Raw genomic sequence first — 16,977 nt, 5'->3', positions numbered from 1 at the left:
ATGATCCATGGTTGGTGATTCCAACCATGGTGAATTCCTTGCCTTACCTTGCACTAGTAGTGGAATCCTCAAGGCACAACAAATTTTATTCTGAAGAAATCTAAACCACTACAATTGATGTCAGGTGTTGACCAATTAGCCTGTTGTGTGATCTGGAAGCTCTTTGGTTGTACCTGAGCAAGTTTATAATGGTTACTTTAAGGGTATGGTGACTTACCCAATCCAAGTATTTTAGTAATTAAATTCTATTTATTAAGAATTTCTGTAAATGTTGTTTTCACTTTGATGTTGAGGGTTATAATGTGCAAATATAGCTGGAAACTATCTGATTTAATTTATTTCAATTTCCATTTTTCCACACTGAGGCAAAGGGGGAATACAGATGCTTTTAAGGCTAGTTTCTGAACACTGTTTATGCTTTTCCTCTAAAAGGCAATTAGATGCTCACTTAACAAGGTGCACAGCCAAGTTTAAGCACCAACAGTTGTACACCTTATTTTCAGTACACAATCTTAATATCCCTTGTAGATGTTTGAGACAGTTGTTCAGGGACTAATTACTTTAAAAGCTTATTTGTACTGCAGTTGTTTTCCACTGACACAAACACAGTTGCCTGCCAAGCATTGCTTGCAAGTTTTCGGATACTCTTGCTAACTTTGTTGACTTGTGATGGTAAAGTGAATGTAAAGATCGCCTGTGCTTTTTATTGGCACCGTTCATGCTGGCTCCACTCACTAGAGGAGAGACCGTCCTGGAAGATGGTGCCAGCCTAGGTTTTATTTATTATACACTCAGCTGTGACATGTTTCAGCTAAATGGAGCAACTATTTTTGAACTGGCACCTAACCTTCACCCACCTAGATCATGGCTGTACCTGGGTCTGTTGAAATTCCGATTTGTCCTGCATTTCTTGGGCAATGGAAACCTCCAGATTAGCGATGTAGCAGGCCTAAGCCTACTCAATTTCAGCTGCGCCTTGGGACAAGTTCTTGTGGCGTTGGAGGACAAAGGGTCTACATCAGACTAGGCATCATTTCATTTCAGTGAAGTAAGACTGTTGCAAGACATGTTTTGGTACAATAGATTAAACTCATATTTCTCTTCTCAATATTATGAATAGAAACATTGAAAGATGTTTCTCTTTGTAAATGTTTAGGTATATATTGTACTCATGCTAAGCTCAATTTAATTCTTTTAATTTGTTTTTAAAATATTTTTTTGTAAACTGGCTTTAAATCCCCAAGAAGCATTGCCAGTTGGTGATTTTGTGTGACGAAAATAAACTCCAAATGATCCTTAACCTAGTTAGTGCAGGGCTGTTCTCCACAAAATCATAATGAGTACTTTTGACAAAAGCCTACTTGGTGAATATGAAATCATTTTGTGACCCTAAAATTAAATATACAATACATATCACTATTTTTTCCTCCAACGTCTGCCTAGCTATAGAAAGTGTTTTGTAGCTCAGTAATGGTATGCTTTTCTATGGTTCTTTAGTACGGCATTACTATTTACAAATAATACAGTAATTGGCACAAATCCTTTTGACATGTGTGATTGAGATGGAAAATAACAATACTGCAATGTTCTCAATATACTGTCTAACCCTATCTCTGTAATTTCAATATACTGTTTTAATACTGATAATATCAATTTATTAACCCATGCAATCTTCATATACAGTTTGACCCTGCAATAATATGTTTTTACATTAACCCAACCTAAATGGTATTAATCTGGAGGCTGTCTTGGTATCTATCCCTCGCTCATCCATGCTTACATCCTAATTTTCTTCTGGAAGAGATGGTTTCACAAGTGACGTACACTTAGCTTAATGGGGAAGCATCAAATATTATCATCATGATATCAAAGCCCCAGCATGTAGTTGTTCAGGAGATGTCAACACATACATGTGATATTAAAATCAATAGGGTGGAGACCAAAAGCTTACTTGGACCACCCCACCCTGTTGCTCGCCACTGTCGTAAACTCTAAACTATTTGTCAACAGCATTTTGGAGCATATTCAATTGTGCATGGAAATCCTCTGTGCCCTTTCTGGAGGCACTCTGTTACCCATCATCGCCGATGTCCCCTTTGCAACCCTATGGGGAGCGAAGGGAAATTGTCAATGTTGCGGTACAGTATTAACTGATGGAATGCGCAGCTGCGGCGCAACCATGATGTCTGCGTACAATTGAATATGCCCCAAATGTTTAAAAACTATTTGGAAATTATTAGTAGAGTTGAGCAAAATTGTCAAAACTGCTCCACAGATTATTTACCTGTCCCCTTACTTGGTCAGGGAATTTCACACTTGTCATCTGTGGAATTTGTAGAAGTGTGGAGAGTTAACCCTGTCTGCAGCTTGAGCCTACAGCCTCCAAGAGTAACTATTAGTCTGTCCCTTCTCGTACTGTGGCAAACAGACATTTTTGCTATATATATATATATATATATATATATATATATATATATATATACACACACACTATATGGACTAAAGTATTCGGACACTTGAACATTACACCAACAGGGACTGTAATGACATTGTATTCAAATACATATATTGTAGTAAGGAGATGGTCCCCCTTTTACAGCGACAACAGCTTCCACTCTTCGTGGAAGGCTTTCCACAAGATGCTGGAGTGTTTCAGTGGAAATTTGTGCCCATTCATTCTGTAGAGCATTTATGGGGTCAGGAACTGATGTTGGATAAGAAGACCATTCCAGTTCATACCAAAGGTGTTTGATGGGGCTAAGGTCAGGGCTCTCTGCGGGCCAGTCGCGTTCTTCCACACCAAACTCATCAAACCATGTCTTTGTAGTCCTTGCTTTGTGCATTGGGGCACAGTCATGTTGGAATAGAAAAGGGCCTTCCCCAAACTGCTACTAAATTGGAATAGCATTGTCCAAAATGCCCTTCACTGGAGATAAGGGGCCTAACCCAGCCCCATATAATTATCCCTTCTCCACCAAATTTTAGCTGGAATAATGCAGTCAGGCAGGTAATGTTCTCCTGGCATCCGCCAAACCTGGACTCCCCCAAATAGAGAATTCGTCACTCCACAGAACACATTTCCACTGCTCCACAGTCCAGTAGCGGTGTGCTTTACACCACTCCAACTGACGCTTCGCATTGGTCTTGGTGATGTGATGCTTGCATGCAGCTGTTCGGCCATGAAAACCCATTCCATTAAGCTCCCGCCGCACAGTAATTGTGCTTACATTAACGCCAGTGGAAGTTCGGAACGCTTCAGCTATGGAATCAGAGTGTTGGCAAATTTTACACACCATGATCCTTAGCAGTCGTTGACCCCGCTCTGTGATTTTATGTGGTCTTCTGCTTCGTGGCTGAGTTGCTGCTGTTCCTAAACACTTCCACTTTCTATTAATATCACTTACAGTTGATCATGGAATATCCAGCAGGGATGAAATTTCACAAACCATCTTATGGCAAAGGTGGCATCCTGTCACAGTACTAAGCTTGAAGTCACTGAGCTCTTCAGAACGACCCATTTTCTATCACAAATGTTTGCAAATGGTGACTTGCATGGTTAGAAGCTTTATTTTATACTCCTCTGGCAACGGGTCTGATTGAAACACCTCAATTCCATAAATAACAGGTGTGGCCAAATACTTTTGTCCATATAGTGTGTGTGTATATACGCAACTTTGCACTAAATATGATAGAAAAGGGTAAAGGATTTCGGCAAAGTCCAGAACATTATCTATGGCAAGTACACAGCTCTTGCTTAACATTTATAAAAACTAACTAGTAGAATTTGGCTGTACTGCAAGATAAAATATATGTGCATTACACAGAAGCAACTTATTTAAAAACAGCAAATATGTCCTCTGATTCCTGCTTCTATTTCCGAAAGAAGGGATATTGCCTAGCAGTATGACTGGTTGCAACAAATTTTTACAAATTGTAAGACTGCATCATCTCTAAGCTACACAATGGATGAGATTCAATTAGCTGCGATATTCCTCAGAACATTGCGACCGTGGTTTTTTTTTGTTTTTTTTTAAAGAAATCTCTGCAGAGAATGTTCCTGTAGTAATGGTAAAATTGTGCGCCCATGATGTGCTGAGGAACATCGTGGCTAATTGAATCTCCCGCAATGAGTACTTATTTTTAGTAGTGAATGTAGAATACATTTGGTATAACCCATAACAACCAGACAAATTGTATTTTCCATTAGTGCGACCATATTAAGTAGCAAAAAAACTGGTATCTGATTGGTTGCTTTCTCTTCCAGCACATCATTGCTAATTCTGTCATTTCTCAGATATGCATAGTGCCTTGTACACGGTCTGAGCTGAGAAATAGGTTCCCCACTGCTTCATATGCCCAAGAAAGCATGAAGTGTCAGTTGTGGAGAAGAACTCATGCTTGTTCACAGTTAGTCCATAGGCAACTGAAATGTTGCATTGGAGGAAGCCGCCCAGGAGTTAGGACGAATCAGTATGCACAGCTGCCATTCAGAGTATTCATGTTTCATGCTCTCTCACCGTGGAGGGAGCATAGGTGTTCTGGCTTGGGGTCATAAGCATGGGCTACATGCAATGCTAGATTCTCAAAGACCCCACATCTGGAGTCACTCTTAATATGCACACAGTTAAAGTTACACTTTTACACTAATAAAGGTGACCATTACTCTTATTATGCCTTTACCTGTATTGCTGTCACATATGATTACAATAACTTTAATAAAAGAAAAAATATTACATTTTAAAAATGACCCAAGATCACAACATGTTTCAGTCCCCACTTAAAGTATTTGGGTTCTGATGCCTTAATACAGCGAACGATAGTGAACCGAGGCAACAGGTGTTGGGGTGTACCATGAGCATTCTGAGAACACTTGGGACTATTTAAAAAAAAAATAAAAAAAAATAAGGGGATGGAGTTCTCCTTTAAGTGCATGCTCAGGTGATACTTCACTGTTCTTGTACTGTTATTGTAAGCAGTGTTCTTAGAGCATTTGGTATTGTGCACAATTATCTAGGCCTCAAAGTGTTTGGAGTAATAGTTCATTGGTTTATTGTAAGGAAGGCAGATCACTGATCCACACACTGATGCTACAGATATAGGTTTTAATTACAGAAGATTACAAGTTTAAATCACATTTCATTTTCTCACATATAGAAAGAATTGAGAACTAAATATATATTAAACTGTATTGCTACTATCTAATAGCTGCAAAGCTCCATATTTATCGCAGCAGTGACAATAGGAGACCAGTTAAGTGCCAAGTCCACATGAAGAATTATTTTACTCCAAGTCAGCCGACAAGGTATCCCCCATCCACAGGCAGGCAGGTTCCTGTGATCATGGCACTCTGATCACTGAGCAGAAAGAGGATGCTGTGGACCACGTCTTCCACCTCTGGAAATAAACAAGAGAAGATATTCAGAGGTAAGGGTAACTAGTAGGTAAATGTCCAATAAAGAATGGGGAGAGTAGCAGGGAGCAGGTATTAAATAAGGCATGGAAAGGGCTTGCCCCAGATAGTAAAGACACAAAGTTACACTTACAGGCAAGTTTGGTTGATGCCTATTGTGTGTAGATAGAATTTTGCACAAAAATAATTTTTACTCTTGGCCCCAGATCTTAGTGTAGGGCCAAAAGTAATTGCTAATCCTACGAGACTATCAAATATTGATTGGGACTGGACAAAAATTATGTGGGATGCAGTACATGATGCGATTTTCTGTGTGATCACCATCCAGCCGCACTAATTGTTCCGTAATAGAGACTTTTTGGCACAAGCTCCCAATTGTCAAGTCTTTTCAGTGGCGAAATGCACCCAGGTCTGCTTTTTACTGTTGCTTCCCTCCTTCAATCGCAAAGATCTGTCACTTTCCACACTAAAAATATATTTGCAGAAAAACACTTTAGGACTAGCCATATTTTTTAAAAAATCCTATGACACACGTCATAACACCCAAGTGGGGAGCACAACCTATAGTTGATGGTCTCAGACATAAAGTTAACCTGTTATTACTACATGCAGAGCCATGTGTGAAGGCAGCATAATAGCAAGCTGAAGGAGTGCACGTGGAGCCTTGTGATCAGAGGTTTAAGGGAGCAACCAGATATTGGGCTCATGTGACAAGAATACACACCAGCAAAGCGTCCCAAAGGAATCCGATTCAGCATCGTTGCAACTTCCTGAGGGTCAGTCCAATTAGCACGTCCCATGGCAGTCATTACTACGGTGGGATTCACACAGTTTACACGAATCTGAAAAAGAGATGCAGGTATTTCCATAAGCTGGGCAGCATGGTGGCTTAGTGGTTAGCACTTCTGCGTCACAGCACTGGGGTCATGAGTTGGATTCCCAACCATGGCCTTATCTGTATGGAGTTTATATGTTTGTGTTTGAGTGGGTTTCTTCAAACACACAAAAAACATACAGTCAAGTACATAAATATTGGGACATCGACACAATTCTCATATCTTGGGCTCTATACACCACAATGGATTTGAAATGAAAATAACAAGACGTGCTTTAACTGCAGACTTTCAGCTTTAATTTGAGGGTATTTACATCCAAATCAGGTGAACGGTGTAGGAATTACAACGGTTTCTATATGTGCCTCCCACTTTTTAAGGGACCAAAAGTAATGGGACAATCAACTCAAAAGCTATTTCATGGACATGTGTGGGCTAGTCCCTCGTTATTTCATCATCAATTAAGCAGGTAAAAGGTCTGGAGTTGATTCTAGGTGTGACATTTGCATTTGGAATCTGCTGTTGACTCTCAATATGAGATCCAAAGAGCTGTCACTATCAGTGAAGCAAGCCATCATTAGGCTGAAAAATCAAAACAAACCCATCAGAGAGATAGCAAAAACATTAGGTGTGGCCAAATCAACTGTTTGGAACATTCTTAAGAAGAAAGAACGTACCGGAGAGCTCAACAACACCAAAAGAACGGAAGATCACGGAAAACAACTGTGGTGGATGACAGAAGAATTTTTTCTTGGTAAAGAAAAACCCCTTCACAACAGTTGGCCAAATCAAGAACACTCTCCAGGAGGTAGGTGCATATGTGTCAAAGTCAACAATCAAGAGAAGACTTCACAAGAGTGAATATAGAGGCTTCACCACAAGATGTAAACCATTTGTGAGCCACAAAAACAGAAAGACCAGATTAGAGTTTGGCAAACAACATCTAAAAAAGCCATTACAGTTCTGGAACAACATCCTATGGACAGATGAGACAAAGATCAACTTGTACCAGAGTGATGGGAAGAGAAGAGTATGGAGAAGGAAAGGAACTGCACATGATCCAAAACATACCACCTCATCAGGGAAGCATGGTGGTGGTAGTGTCATGGCGTGGGCATGTATGGCTGCCAATGGAACTGGTTTCCTTGTATTTATTGATGATGTGACTGCTGACAAAACCAGCAGAATGAATTCTGAAGTGTTTCAGGCAATATTATCTGTTCATATTCAGTCAAATGCTTCAGAACTCATTGGACGGCGCTTCACACTGCAGATGGACAATGACCCGAAGCATACTGCAAAACCAACCAAAGAGTTTTTTAAGGCTAACAAGTGGAATGTTATGCAATGGCCAAGTCAATCACCTGACCTGAATCTGATTGAGCGTGCATTTCACTTGATGAAGACAAAGCTGAAGGGAAAATGCCCCAAGAACAAGCAGGAACTGAGGACATTTGCAGTAGAGGCCTGGCAGAGCATCACCAGCGATGAAACCCAGTGTCTGGTGATGTCTATGTGTTCCAGACTTCAGGCTGCAATTGACTGCAAAGAATTTGCAACAAAGTATTAAAATGTGAAAGCTTGATGTAGGATTGTTTAGTTTGTCGCATTACTTTTGGTCCCTTAAAAAGTGGGAGACACATATAGAAACCGTTGTAATTCATACACTGTTCACCTGATTTGGATGTAAAGTCCCACAAATTAAAACTGAAAGTCTGCAGTTAAAGCACATCTTGTTGGTTTAATTTCAAATCCATTGTGGTGGTGTAAAGAGCCCAAAATATGATAATTGTGTCGATGTCCCAATATTTATGGACTTGACTGTACTAGTAAGTTAATTGGCTACTATTCAATTGATCTTAGTCTCTCTCAGTCTGTGTGAGTGTGCACGCAGGCATGTTAGGGAATTTAGACTGTAAGCCCCAATGGGGCAGGGACTGATGTGAGCGAGTTCTCTGTACAGTGGTGCGGAATTAGTGGCACTATATAAAAAAAAGGTAATGAGAAGCCAACATTTTCTCTATTTTGGAACATTACCTTCATGTGCCAAGCAGAGTGAACAGACATTGGCACATGGAGAATTGAAAATAGCAGCGCATACGATGCATGGCAATGATTAGTGTGTGCGTGCCCTAGCTCCGCCTGGTTTCTACTCCAGCCACGCAAAAAGACTGGCGGCAGATATGGAGGAAGGTTGTTATGTGCGACAGGAATGTTGTAATTTCCATGAGGATGATCAATCTATTCACACATTCTGATGTTCCCCTGTTCAGAATGATACAGAAAATAAAAAGGTCACTGGGTGTACATGATGAATACACCATAAACGGTTCTTCAATAATGTTATTTATATGCTAGGATGAAGGGGAGTGTATTAAGCCTCTCCAATTCAGAACAATGTTCTGTGGATTTGGATAGGGGATAACCAAATTTTCTGCTGAAATAATTACTACAAACCACCTTGATCCTCATTATCATGGTTTACATGCGGATCAGAAAGTCCTATACTGCACTGAACAACCCTAAAAACGGTGAAAAATGTCCTGTGTTCAACTGTGCTGCCCAACTTCATTAGCCTACTAAGACTGTCAAGGGTTGCTTTTTTTTTTTTTAAAAAAAGCCACACACAACACTAGGTCAGTTCTCCCCATTGAAACACGTTTCCATCTTCCAGTCCCTGGTTCCTAATGAACTCTTGGGCAGCACGGTGGCTAAGTGGTTAGCACTTCTGCCTCACAGCACTGGGGTCATGAGTTTGATTCCCGACCATGGCCTTATCTGTGTGGAGTTTGTATGTTCTCCCCGTGTTTGCGTGGGTTTTCCTCCGGGTGCTCCAGTTTCCTCTCACAATCCAAAAACATACTAGTAGGTTAATTGGCCGCTATCAAAATTGACCCTAGTCTCTCTCTCTGTTTGTGTGTGTTAGGGAATTTAGACTGTAAGCTCCAATGGGGCAGGGACTGATGTGAATGAGTTCTCTGTACAGTGCTGCGGAATCAGTGGCGCTATATAAATAAATGGTGATGATGATATGTTGCATTCTTATCAATATTGCTTCAGCCCACGAAATATCTCCCTTTGTGTACACTTGGTAAAGCCAAGCTATCAAACATTTAACCATTAGAATTTATTTAGCATTATAGCATAACAAGGTTTTAGTGGTATCTATAGAGGACAACTTTCCTTCTGCAGAACAAGCAATGTTTCACTATCCATGTTAATACATCCACATATACATATAAATGAGCTTGCTACTCTTAAACACCACACGATATTTAAGAAGCCAAAAGAGACAGTAAAGTCTACTTCTAATCAATGTATTTTCCTTCATACAATCACCTTTTTGGGTCCCAGTTCAAGAGCCATCACCTTAGTTAGCATATCAAGGGCTCCTTTAGTGGCACCTGTGTTAAAAACAAATGGTCAGTGTGTAAAGTGTCCTTCTACCTGATATTATCTTACAGTATTCCTAAACAACCTAATTCACATAATGCAGAGACAATACTGATGTAAAAGCAGGAATGCTGTACAGCTGAAACCTATAAACCTATATTCATTCTCAGGATAAAAATTAAAATTGATAAGAACCATACATGGATCACTGAATAAAAACGTTATTTAGCGCAATAAAAATAAAAAACCCACCCTTCAGATTAGTACAAGGTTGAACTCAATGGACTTCCGTCCTTTTAAATTCTCAATAATTAGAATGCTTACAATAGACAGCGTGATTTTGTAGTGCTGATTGAGAAGCCTGGCTGGACACATTGACAATAGCACCAGATACTCCACGCTCAATCATCCGACGGGCGACAATCTGATGGAAGAGATAAGGAAACCATTTACAATGACGATGTGCAAGTCTTGTTACTGCACTGTATTATTTATGGCTTACCTGTGATACTACAATTGCAGCTCTTACATTCACATCAAAGCTCCTAAAAAAATTATAGTACGAGGACATAGAATATAATTAATATAGTAGAAGAATGAAATATATATATATATATATATATATATATATATATATATATATATATATACATATAAAATTTTATATAAAATCTGTACAAGTCATTATCCCTTCCCCATATTTGAGCCATCATAAGGTCTGCATGGATGATATATAATATGTTTATTAGCATGAGTACCTGTCAAACATTTCTTGTGTAATTTCAAGAAAAGGTTGTAGCAAAGCAACTCCTGCGTTGTTCACCAAAAGGTCTATGTCACCCACTGAGCTGAGGGCAGCCTCCGTGGCTGACCAGTCCCCCAAGTCCACACACACTGTCTTCACTCCAGGGCACTGCAGAAAGAAATATAGTCAGTTATTGGGGCATATTGTGAAGGCTCCACATGAATAATCAGTCATGAGTGAGAACTTTAAAATGTTTGTGGGGCCATTCACAGTAGACCGTTTGTCAGATTTGGTTGTCCAAATCTGTATATACAATGGTATGGCTGGAGCCTGCGTATGCTGGACATTGTCCTGTATTCCCTCTTCTCTGTTCCAGCTGTATTTTAGCAACTAGCCATTACATATACTGCAGTGTCAGAAGTCTAGTAATCTATTGAGAGCACAAGAAACAAGAATGACATTGCCCTACCAAAGTTTTGCTATGGGGCACGGTGATGCACTGTTCTGCTGCTGGCAGAAGAGGATCATCATCATCATCATTTATTTATATAGCGCCACTAATTCCGCAGCGCTGTACAGAGAACTCATTCACATCAGTCCCTGCCCCATTGGAGCTTACAGTCTAAATTCCCTAATATAGACACACACATACAGACAGACAGACAGGTAGAGATTAGGGTCAATTTTTGATAGCAGCCAATTAACCTACCAGTATGTTTTTGGAGTGTGGGAGGAAACCGGAGCACCCAGAGGAAACCCACGCAAACACAGGGAGAACATACAAACTCCACACAGATAAGGCCATGGTCGGGAATCAAACTCATGACCCCAGTGCTGCGAAGCACAAGTGCTAACCACTAGGCCACTGTGCTGCCCAGGATCTTCCACAATTAGGGAAATCCAGTGATGTCACGTGATCTCATCACTGGGCAAGCCAGTGGCTGTATTCTACATGACACTTTGCATGAGTCACACACACACACACACACACACACACAAAAATGCATTATTATGATGCATGTATGTGGTGCCAAACCTACAAATAAAGGCTTCATCACCCCCAATATTCTACACTCACCCTAAGGATTTGTGCACGTGATCTACCAGCAGGGTAAAGAAAAAAAGCATTCCTAAACTAGAATGTTTACTATTGGTTCTCAGCCCTTCAGTATCAGAGGCAGATTTAGACCTCATGGGGCCCTAGGCAAGATACTGGTTTGGGGCCCCCTCCCTGAAAAAATCCATAGCACTCTAGTTTTTTAGCATAACATATAGCCCTATTCAGGGGCTGGCTGGCAGACTTTAGCCCAGGTGGGCAAGCACATAGCACTGGCCCATAAGTAGCGGCCCATTTTTAAAGGTTGGTCTCACCGCCGGCCCTGGGAGGGCTCTCTGGGGACCGCTGGGCCCTAGGCAATTGCCTAGGTTGCCTAATGGTAAATCTGGCCCTGTTCAGTATACAGTCTTAGGGGTCTATTATGGAGTAGCAGTAACCAACATTATGTATTGCTGCAAATTGCAGTGACAGAGGGTAACTTCTTCAGAGGGTAACTGCCATCCCAGCTAAGGGTGGTATCCCAGAGTCGGATTAACAATAGGGTTAAAGGGGCTACAGCCCAGGGGCCTCGAGCAGCTGGGGGGCCCGCCGGCATTCATTGGGTCGGGGGCGTCCCCGACCCCGGCTCTCACCTGTTCAAGGGAAATGGCAGGCAGCAAACAGCAAATGTTATGCTGTTAGCTGCCTGCTGTCACTGTAGGACTTATGTGTTTTCATTAGATGTTAACCCTTTACAGAGGCCTGGGATTATTACATATAGTGCAGCGCTTGACGTCTAGGACTCCTGAGTCCCGAACAGAGGGTAACCCCAACTGAACACATCAGCTGTTTTATTGTACACAAAGAGGTTACAGATCAGACAGAATGTTTCGGCCACTAGAGGGCAGTGTCACAGTGAGATTACCTCCCGGGCCAGGCTCTCCAAGTCTTCCAATGTGCGGCTGACAGCAACCACATCTGCTCCCCCTGCCTTCAGCGCCTTCACCGTGTCCCGTCCGATGCCTGCAGGAAGCCAGAGTCAATCACAGCTCTCAGCGGGATACCAGGCCCCGCTGTCCCCCGCGTACTCACCTTTCCCAGCACCGGTGACAAGCGCTCTGCGCCCTGCGAAGCTGATCTCCATAACGCCAGGAATCTGGGGCTGAGGGTAGCGGATGGGCGGAGCCGTTTATTAACTAAAAGTAACCAAAATCCCGGAGAAGTGCTGAGCTGGGAGTTCTGGGCAGCACCTCTGTCCTAACGTTGCTGCAAATTTGTCCAAAAACTGACCCTTGTTACTTCCCTGAGTGTCAACAGGAAGCTCAAAATCACTTTCTCTGCAGCTTTCATAAGATCCACCGACTGAATTTCAAGGCTTACCCTCATGGCAGAACACTATGTACAAATAAAACATGTTCCTCTCAAACCACTGTGTTGCAGCCTCAGGGTATGTAAAAAGAGAATGTAGGGGGTCTATTTACTATTATCCAATAGTTGGCAATAAAAAAAAAGGAGTTTCCTCTGTTTATCAATAATATACCACCTGGGCAGCTGAGGAATACTGGCCAGATAGGTACATGCATGCTAGGGCTAGTTAGTTCACACATGTACAGTTCCACTTGGTAATAATAAAAAATTGAAAAACACATTTAAAAAACATAAAAATGTTGCTTGTTGAATAAAAATTAATTTTCTTCTGTTATCAGCATCCTGAGAAGGATTGTGGTGTTACTTGTATCGTTACGATCCTTGAGAAATAGGCATCACCATGCTTTGCATATGGAAATTTCATCAGAGGTAAAAGATTTTACCGCTGAGGAAACCGCCTAGTGGGCAGAGAAACACGTCGGGTGACGCTGGTGTGTTCAAGTGTGGTGCATTGCTACTATAAACTAGAGATGGACGGGCTCGGTTCCCCGAGATCCGAATCTTGCCTATCCGAGCTCGGCTCGGTACTTTCCCGCCCGTTCGGTATCGAAATCGAGGCAAAACGTCATCGTGACGTATTCGTATTTCTGAGCTCGGTTCTCGCGAGATTTGAAAAGCATAAATACCCGCCTCCACAGCACTCCATCGCCATTTGACAGAGGGAGAGAGCAGAGTTAGGTCACAGGCTATATTAGCGCAGGGACAGAGCAATAATTGTACACATTATTGTTTCAATTCTATTCTATACAATTCTATTATTAATACCAATTCTATTAGCAATTGTTAGAGCAGGAAGAGAGGAGGATAGAGGAGGCTTTTTTTTTTTTCAATTTTTGGCACTACAAGTGGCTTTGGGGTGTCCCATATTCCCCAGTGTTTTACACTAATTTTTCTGGCTGTCAAAAAAAAGTCATATTTGTCAGCAGTATCTATCTAATACAATATTGTGCAGTACAAGCGCTTTGGGGTGTCCCATATTAGCCAGTGTTTTACACTAATTTTTCTGGCTGTCAAAAAAAAGTCATATTTGTCAGCAGTATCTATCTAATACAATATTTTGCACTACAAGTGCTTTGGGCCCATTAAAATGGATTCAAAGCAGTCCACATATGAGCAGAATCAGCAAGCAGGTGTTGGCACCAGTCGTCATGGTAATATTCCCAGTATGTCATCTGGTAAAGCCTATGTAAAAGTACATAGTCTTTTTAAATCAGGAAAAAACACACCCCAAAAAAAATGTACTGTGTTTAAGCGAAAAAGAAGTGTAACTGAGGAAAAGTTAACTGGCGATAAAAAAAAAATTCCCAACATGCCATTCTACACACGCAGTGGCAAAGAAAGAATGAGGCCTTCGCCTTTCTCTATTAGTGGCAGATCAAAAAATGTTACTGAGCCTTCTTCTTGTACGGTCACTCGTGACCAACCAAGCAAAACCAAGTAATTTGGAGTCAAAAAGTGGTGCACAACTACTGTTACGCGTCAAAGCCAAGCTGCAAGAAAACAGTAAGGCATTAGAGGATAATGTATGCTCTGAATCAGAAATGACACCAATCCCTGTGGAGAGTCCATCCACCAGTGGTCGTGAGCATTCTGTTAGTGACAGTGTACCCACAAAGAAGGGTCCTTTCAGCAGTTCTGCTGATGTGTGCCTTAACAGCCCGAGTGTAGCTGGTGATACACCAATTGAGGATGCCACTTTGGAATTAGAAGAGGATGAGGGGGAGATTTGTGTAGGTGACAAGGGCACTAATGATGATTATGATGCAGACAGATACCAAATTGCCTTTCTCAATTTCTATTTATATTCTAGACTCTATAACGGCTGAATAGTTTTCTATTTTACTCCTAGTGGAGAGGGGATATATATTCTAATTCTACAGTCTATGCAAGCTGCTTTTTTTCTATTCAACTACAAGTGGAGGGCGGGGTCATAGACAGCCCCCAAACTACCTTGGTCCATTTATTTTTTATATTGTTCAGTCTATGCAGGCTGCTTATTTTCTATTTAACTACAAGTGGAGGGGGGGGGGGGGGCTATAGAGACAGAAACCAAACTGCCTTTGTCCATTTCAATTTATATTGTACAGTCTATAACGGCTGAATTTTTTAGTATTTTCTACAAGTGGAGGGGGGCCTAGAGAGACAGAAACCAATCTGCCTTTGTCCATTTCTTTATATATTTAACTATAAGTGTAGGGTGTAATATACACCCAAAGATGATGGCTGCATTGCCAATAGGCAAGATGGAGAGGAAGACAATCAGGTTTGTGTGCAGAATTAAGGACGGACTACCAGGGATTAAACTGTTTTCTTCCCAATTTATTATCTTTAGAATTACCTTACTTATCCAAGAAACAGGTGGAGCACTAAATTAGGTTGTTTTATGCCCCAAAACATTGATTTTTAAACAAAATTGCAAAACAAGACCAAACAAAACCAAAACACGCATGGGCGGTTTGGCACAACCAAACCCAAATCACGACGGTAATCCAGATCCAAAACCAAAACACGGGGTCAGTGACCATCTCTACTATAAACCTCGGGGTTTTTGGTTATTTGGAGCGAGTCACAAAGCATTTGAGGTTCACAATTGACCTCAATGACTCTTCCTCATTACTTCTCTGCACGTCACAAACTCAGAGGATAAGTAACATTTCCAGAACTTGGTCTGCATCCGTGCTGTGGTTTTTCAACACTCTAAGGGGCATATTCAATTAGCTTTTGGATTCGCGGTAACGCGCCGGAACAGCCACGAAACGTAATACATGGTACCGCAATAACGTGGATTTTCGTTCGCAGCCCATAGGGTTGCGAACGAAAATCCGCGTTAATGCGGTACCGTAATACCCACAAGAACGCACACTTTTCGCGTTACCGCGAATCCGAAAGCTAATTGAATATGCCCCTAAAGGTTCTGATGTTTATATTATCACGATAATCAATCGTGGAGAAGTTGGAAAGTGGTGTCTGTTCCTTAGAGCCAACAGGGACTGAAGTGCACTTGAGACTGGAAGGCTTATGAACTGCATGTGCTCATATGGGGATATGTGACATGAGACTCCTATTGATATATGCAATATCTGTTGTTTATGATTAATTGAAGTTAGGTAATGCTACCAGGCATTTGCTCCTATTGGTTCACACCGGAATGAATATATATATATATATATATATATATATATATATATATATATATATAGTTTTTACTTAATAATCAAATTAAAATAGCTACTTTATCTGTATACAGTGCATTTTTTTCTTTGTTATGGTTACTTATGGATTGTAGTACCCTTTTGAGAGCTGCTGTTTAGATATTGATTGTATGAATGGTTCCTAGAACCCAATATTTATTTTCTGTGGTATATTGTTTGACAAGTTATTAGATCAGGAAGCCGGTAGATGTGGCTCCCCCTGACCCATTATTAAATCTTTATCTCATAGGATTTGCTGGCGCTATATAAATGTTTATGTGGATATGGAAATGTATTTATTTTTAGGTTCAAAAGCACCTAAGTTACCAGTCTTGATCGTACTTGCCTATTTTTTTTTTTAGCCAGAATCTCGGAGGGGAGATCCAAGAGGCAGCCAGGTCACGATGACAGTTCACAGCAAATTGCATTGTTATGGCCAGCTTCACAAGATCGTGCAGGAACCGGGATGGTGGTCTACTCGAAATTTGCAAGTCTGTATGGTGTTACATCTTCTGCTAGTCTGGATGTCCCTGGTTTTGAAGTGGGCATCATTCAAAATAAAAACACCAGTGAGATAGCTAGATAGATAGAAAATAACCACAAGGTGCGTGCAGAAGGATCCTTTGGGTAATGTGGTAAGCTGTGGGTGAAGCTCCCTTTCACTTGCTTACATATGGCCCCACAGTTGTATAGCCAACAACTATGGGCGTAATATGTATTATATACTACATGATCTGTGTTATGTGCTGTCTGGAAAAGATTTTATTTTGTGTGCTATGATTCAGAGTGTGTGATATCTGTTATAAACGGTCTAATTTGTACTTTATAAAGGTGTTCTAATTATTAGCACATACTGCTGTAGGCACAAACAAGTTTGCTTGAATTTACTATACGGTAGTAGATTACTACAGCATGTGTGCAAATTACAGTGTAAAATAAGC

At 41.0% G+C, this 16,977-nt stretch overlaps 1 protein-coding gene and 1 long non-coding RNA gene across 2 annotated transcripts; one reads left to right on the top strand and one right to left on the bottom strand.

Moving 5' to 3' along the window:
- Window positions 1–5,088: 5,088 nt before the first annotated feature.
- On the bottom strand, window positions 5,089–12,774 carry DCXR (dicarbonyl and L-xylulose reductase). The gene is made up of 8 exons (XM_075216785.1): window positions 12,510–12,774; window positions 12,343–12,440; window positions 10,395–10,549; window positions 10,139–10,181; window positions 9,961–10,060; window positions 9,583–9,647; window positions 6,135–6,252; window positions 5,089–5,394 (listed from the first exon to the last, which is right to left on the bottom strand). The coding sequence occupies exons 1-8, from the start codon at window positions 12,559–12,561 to the stop codon at window positions 5,291–5,293; spliced, it is 735 nt and encodes a 244-aa protein (XP_075072886.1). The 5' UTR covers window positions 12,562–12,774; the 3' UTR covers window positions 5,089–5,290.
- Window positions 12,618–16,866, top strand: LOC142161290 (uncharacterized). The gene is made up of 2 exons (XR_012693375.1): window positions 12,618–12,864; window positions 16,399–16,866. It is a non-coding gene; the product is annotated as an uncharacterized LOC142161290 (long non-coding RNA).
- The last annotated feature ends 111 nt before the right edge of the window (window positions 16,867–16,977 follow it).

This window comes from Mixophyes fleayi, chromosome 6, assembly GCF_038048845.1.
Source record: "Mixophyes fleayi isolate aMixFle1 chromosome 6, aMixFle1.hap1, whole genome shotgun sequence".
In the NCBI taxonomy this organism is placed as follows: domain Eukaryota; kingdom Metazoa; phylum Chordata; class Amphibia; order Anura; family Limnodynastidae; genus Mixophyes; species Mixophyes fleayi.
The sequence above is the reverse complement of the archived record's forward strand: the minus strand, read 5'-3'. Positions and strand labels throughout refer to the sequence as shown.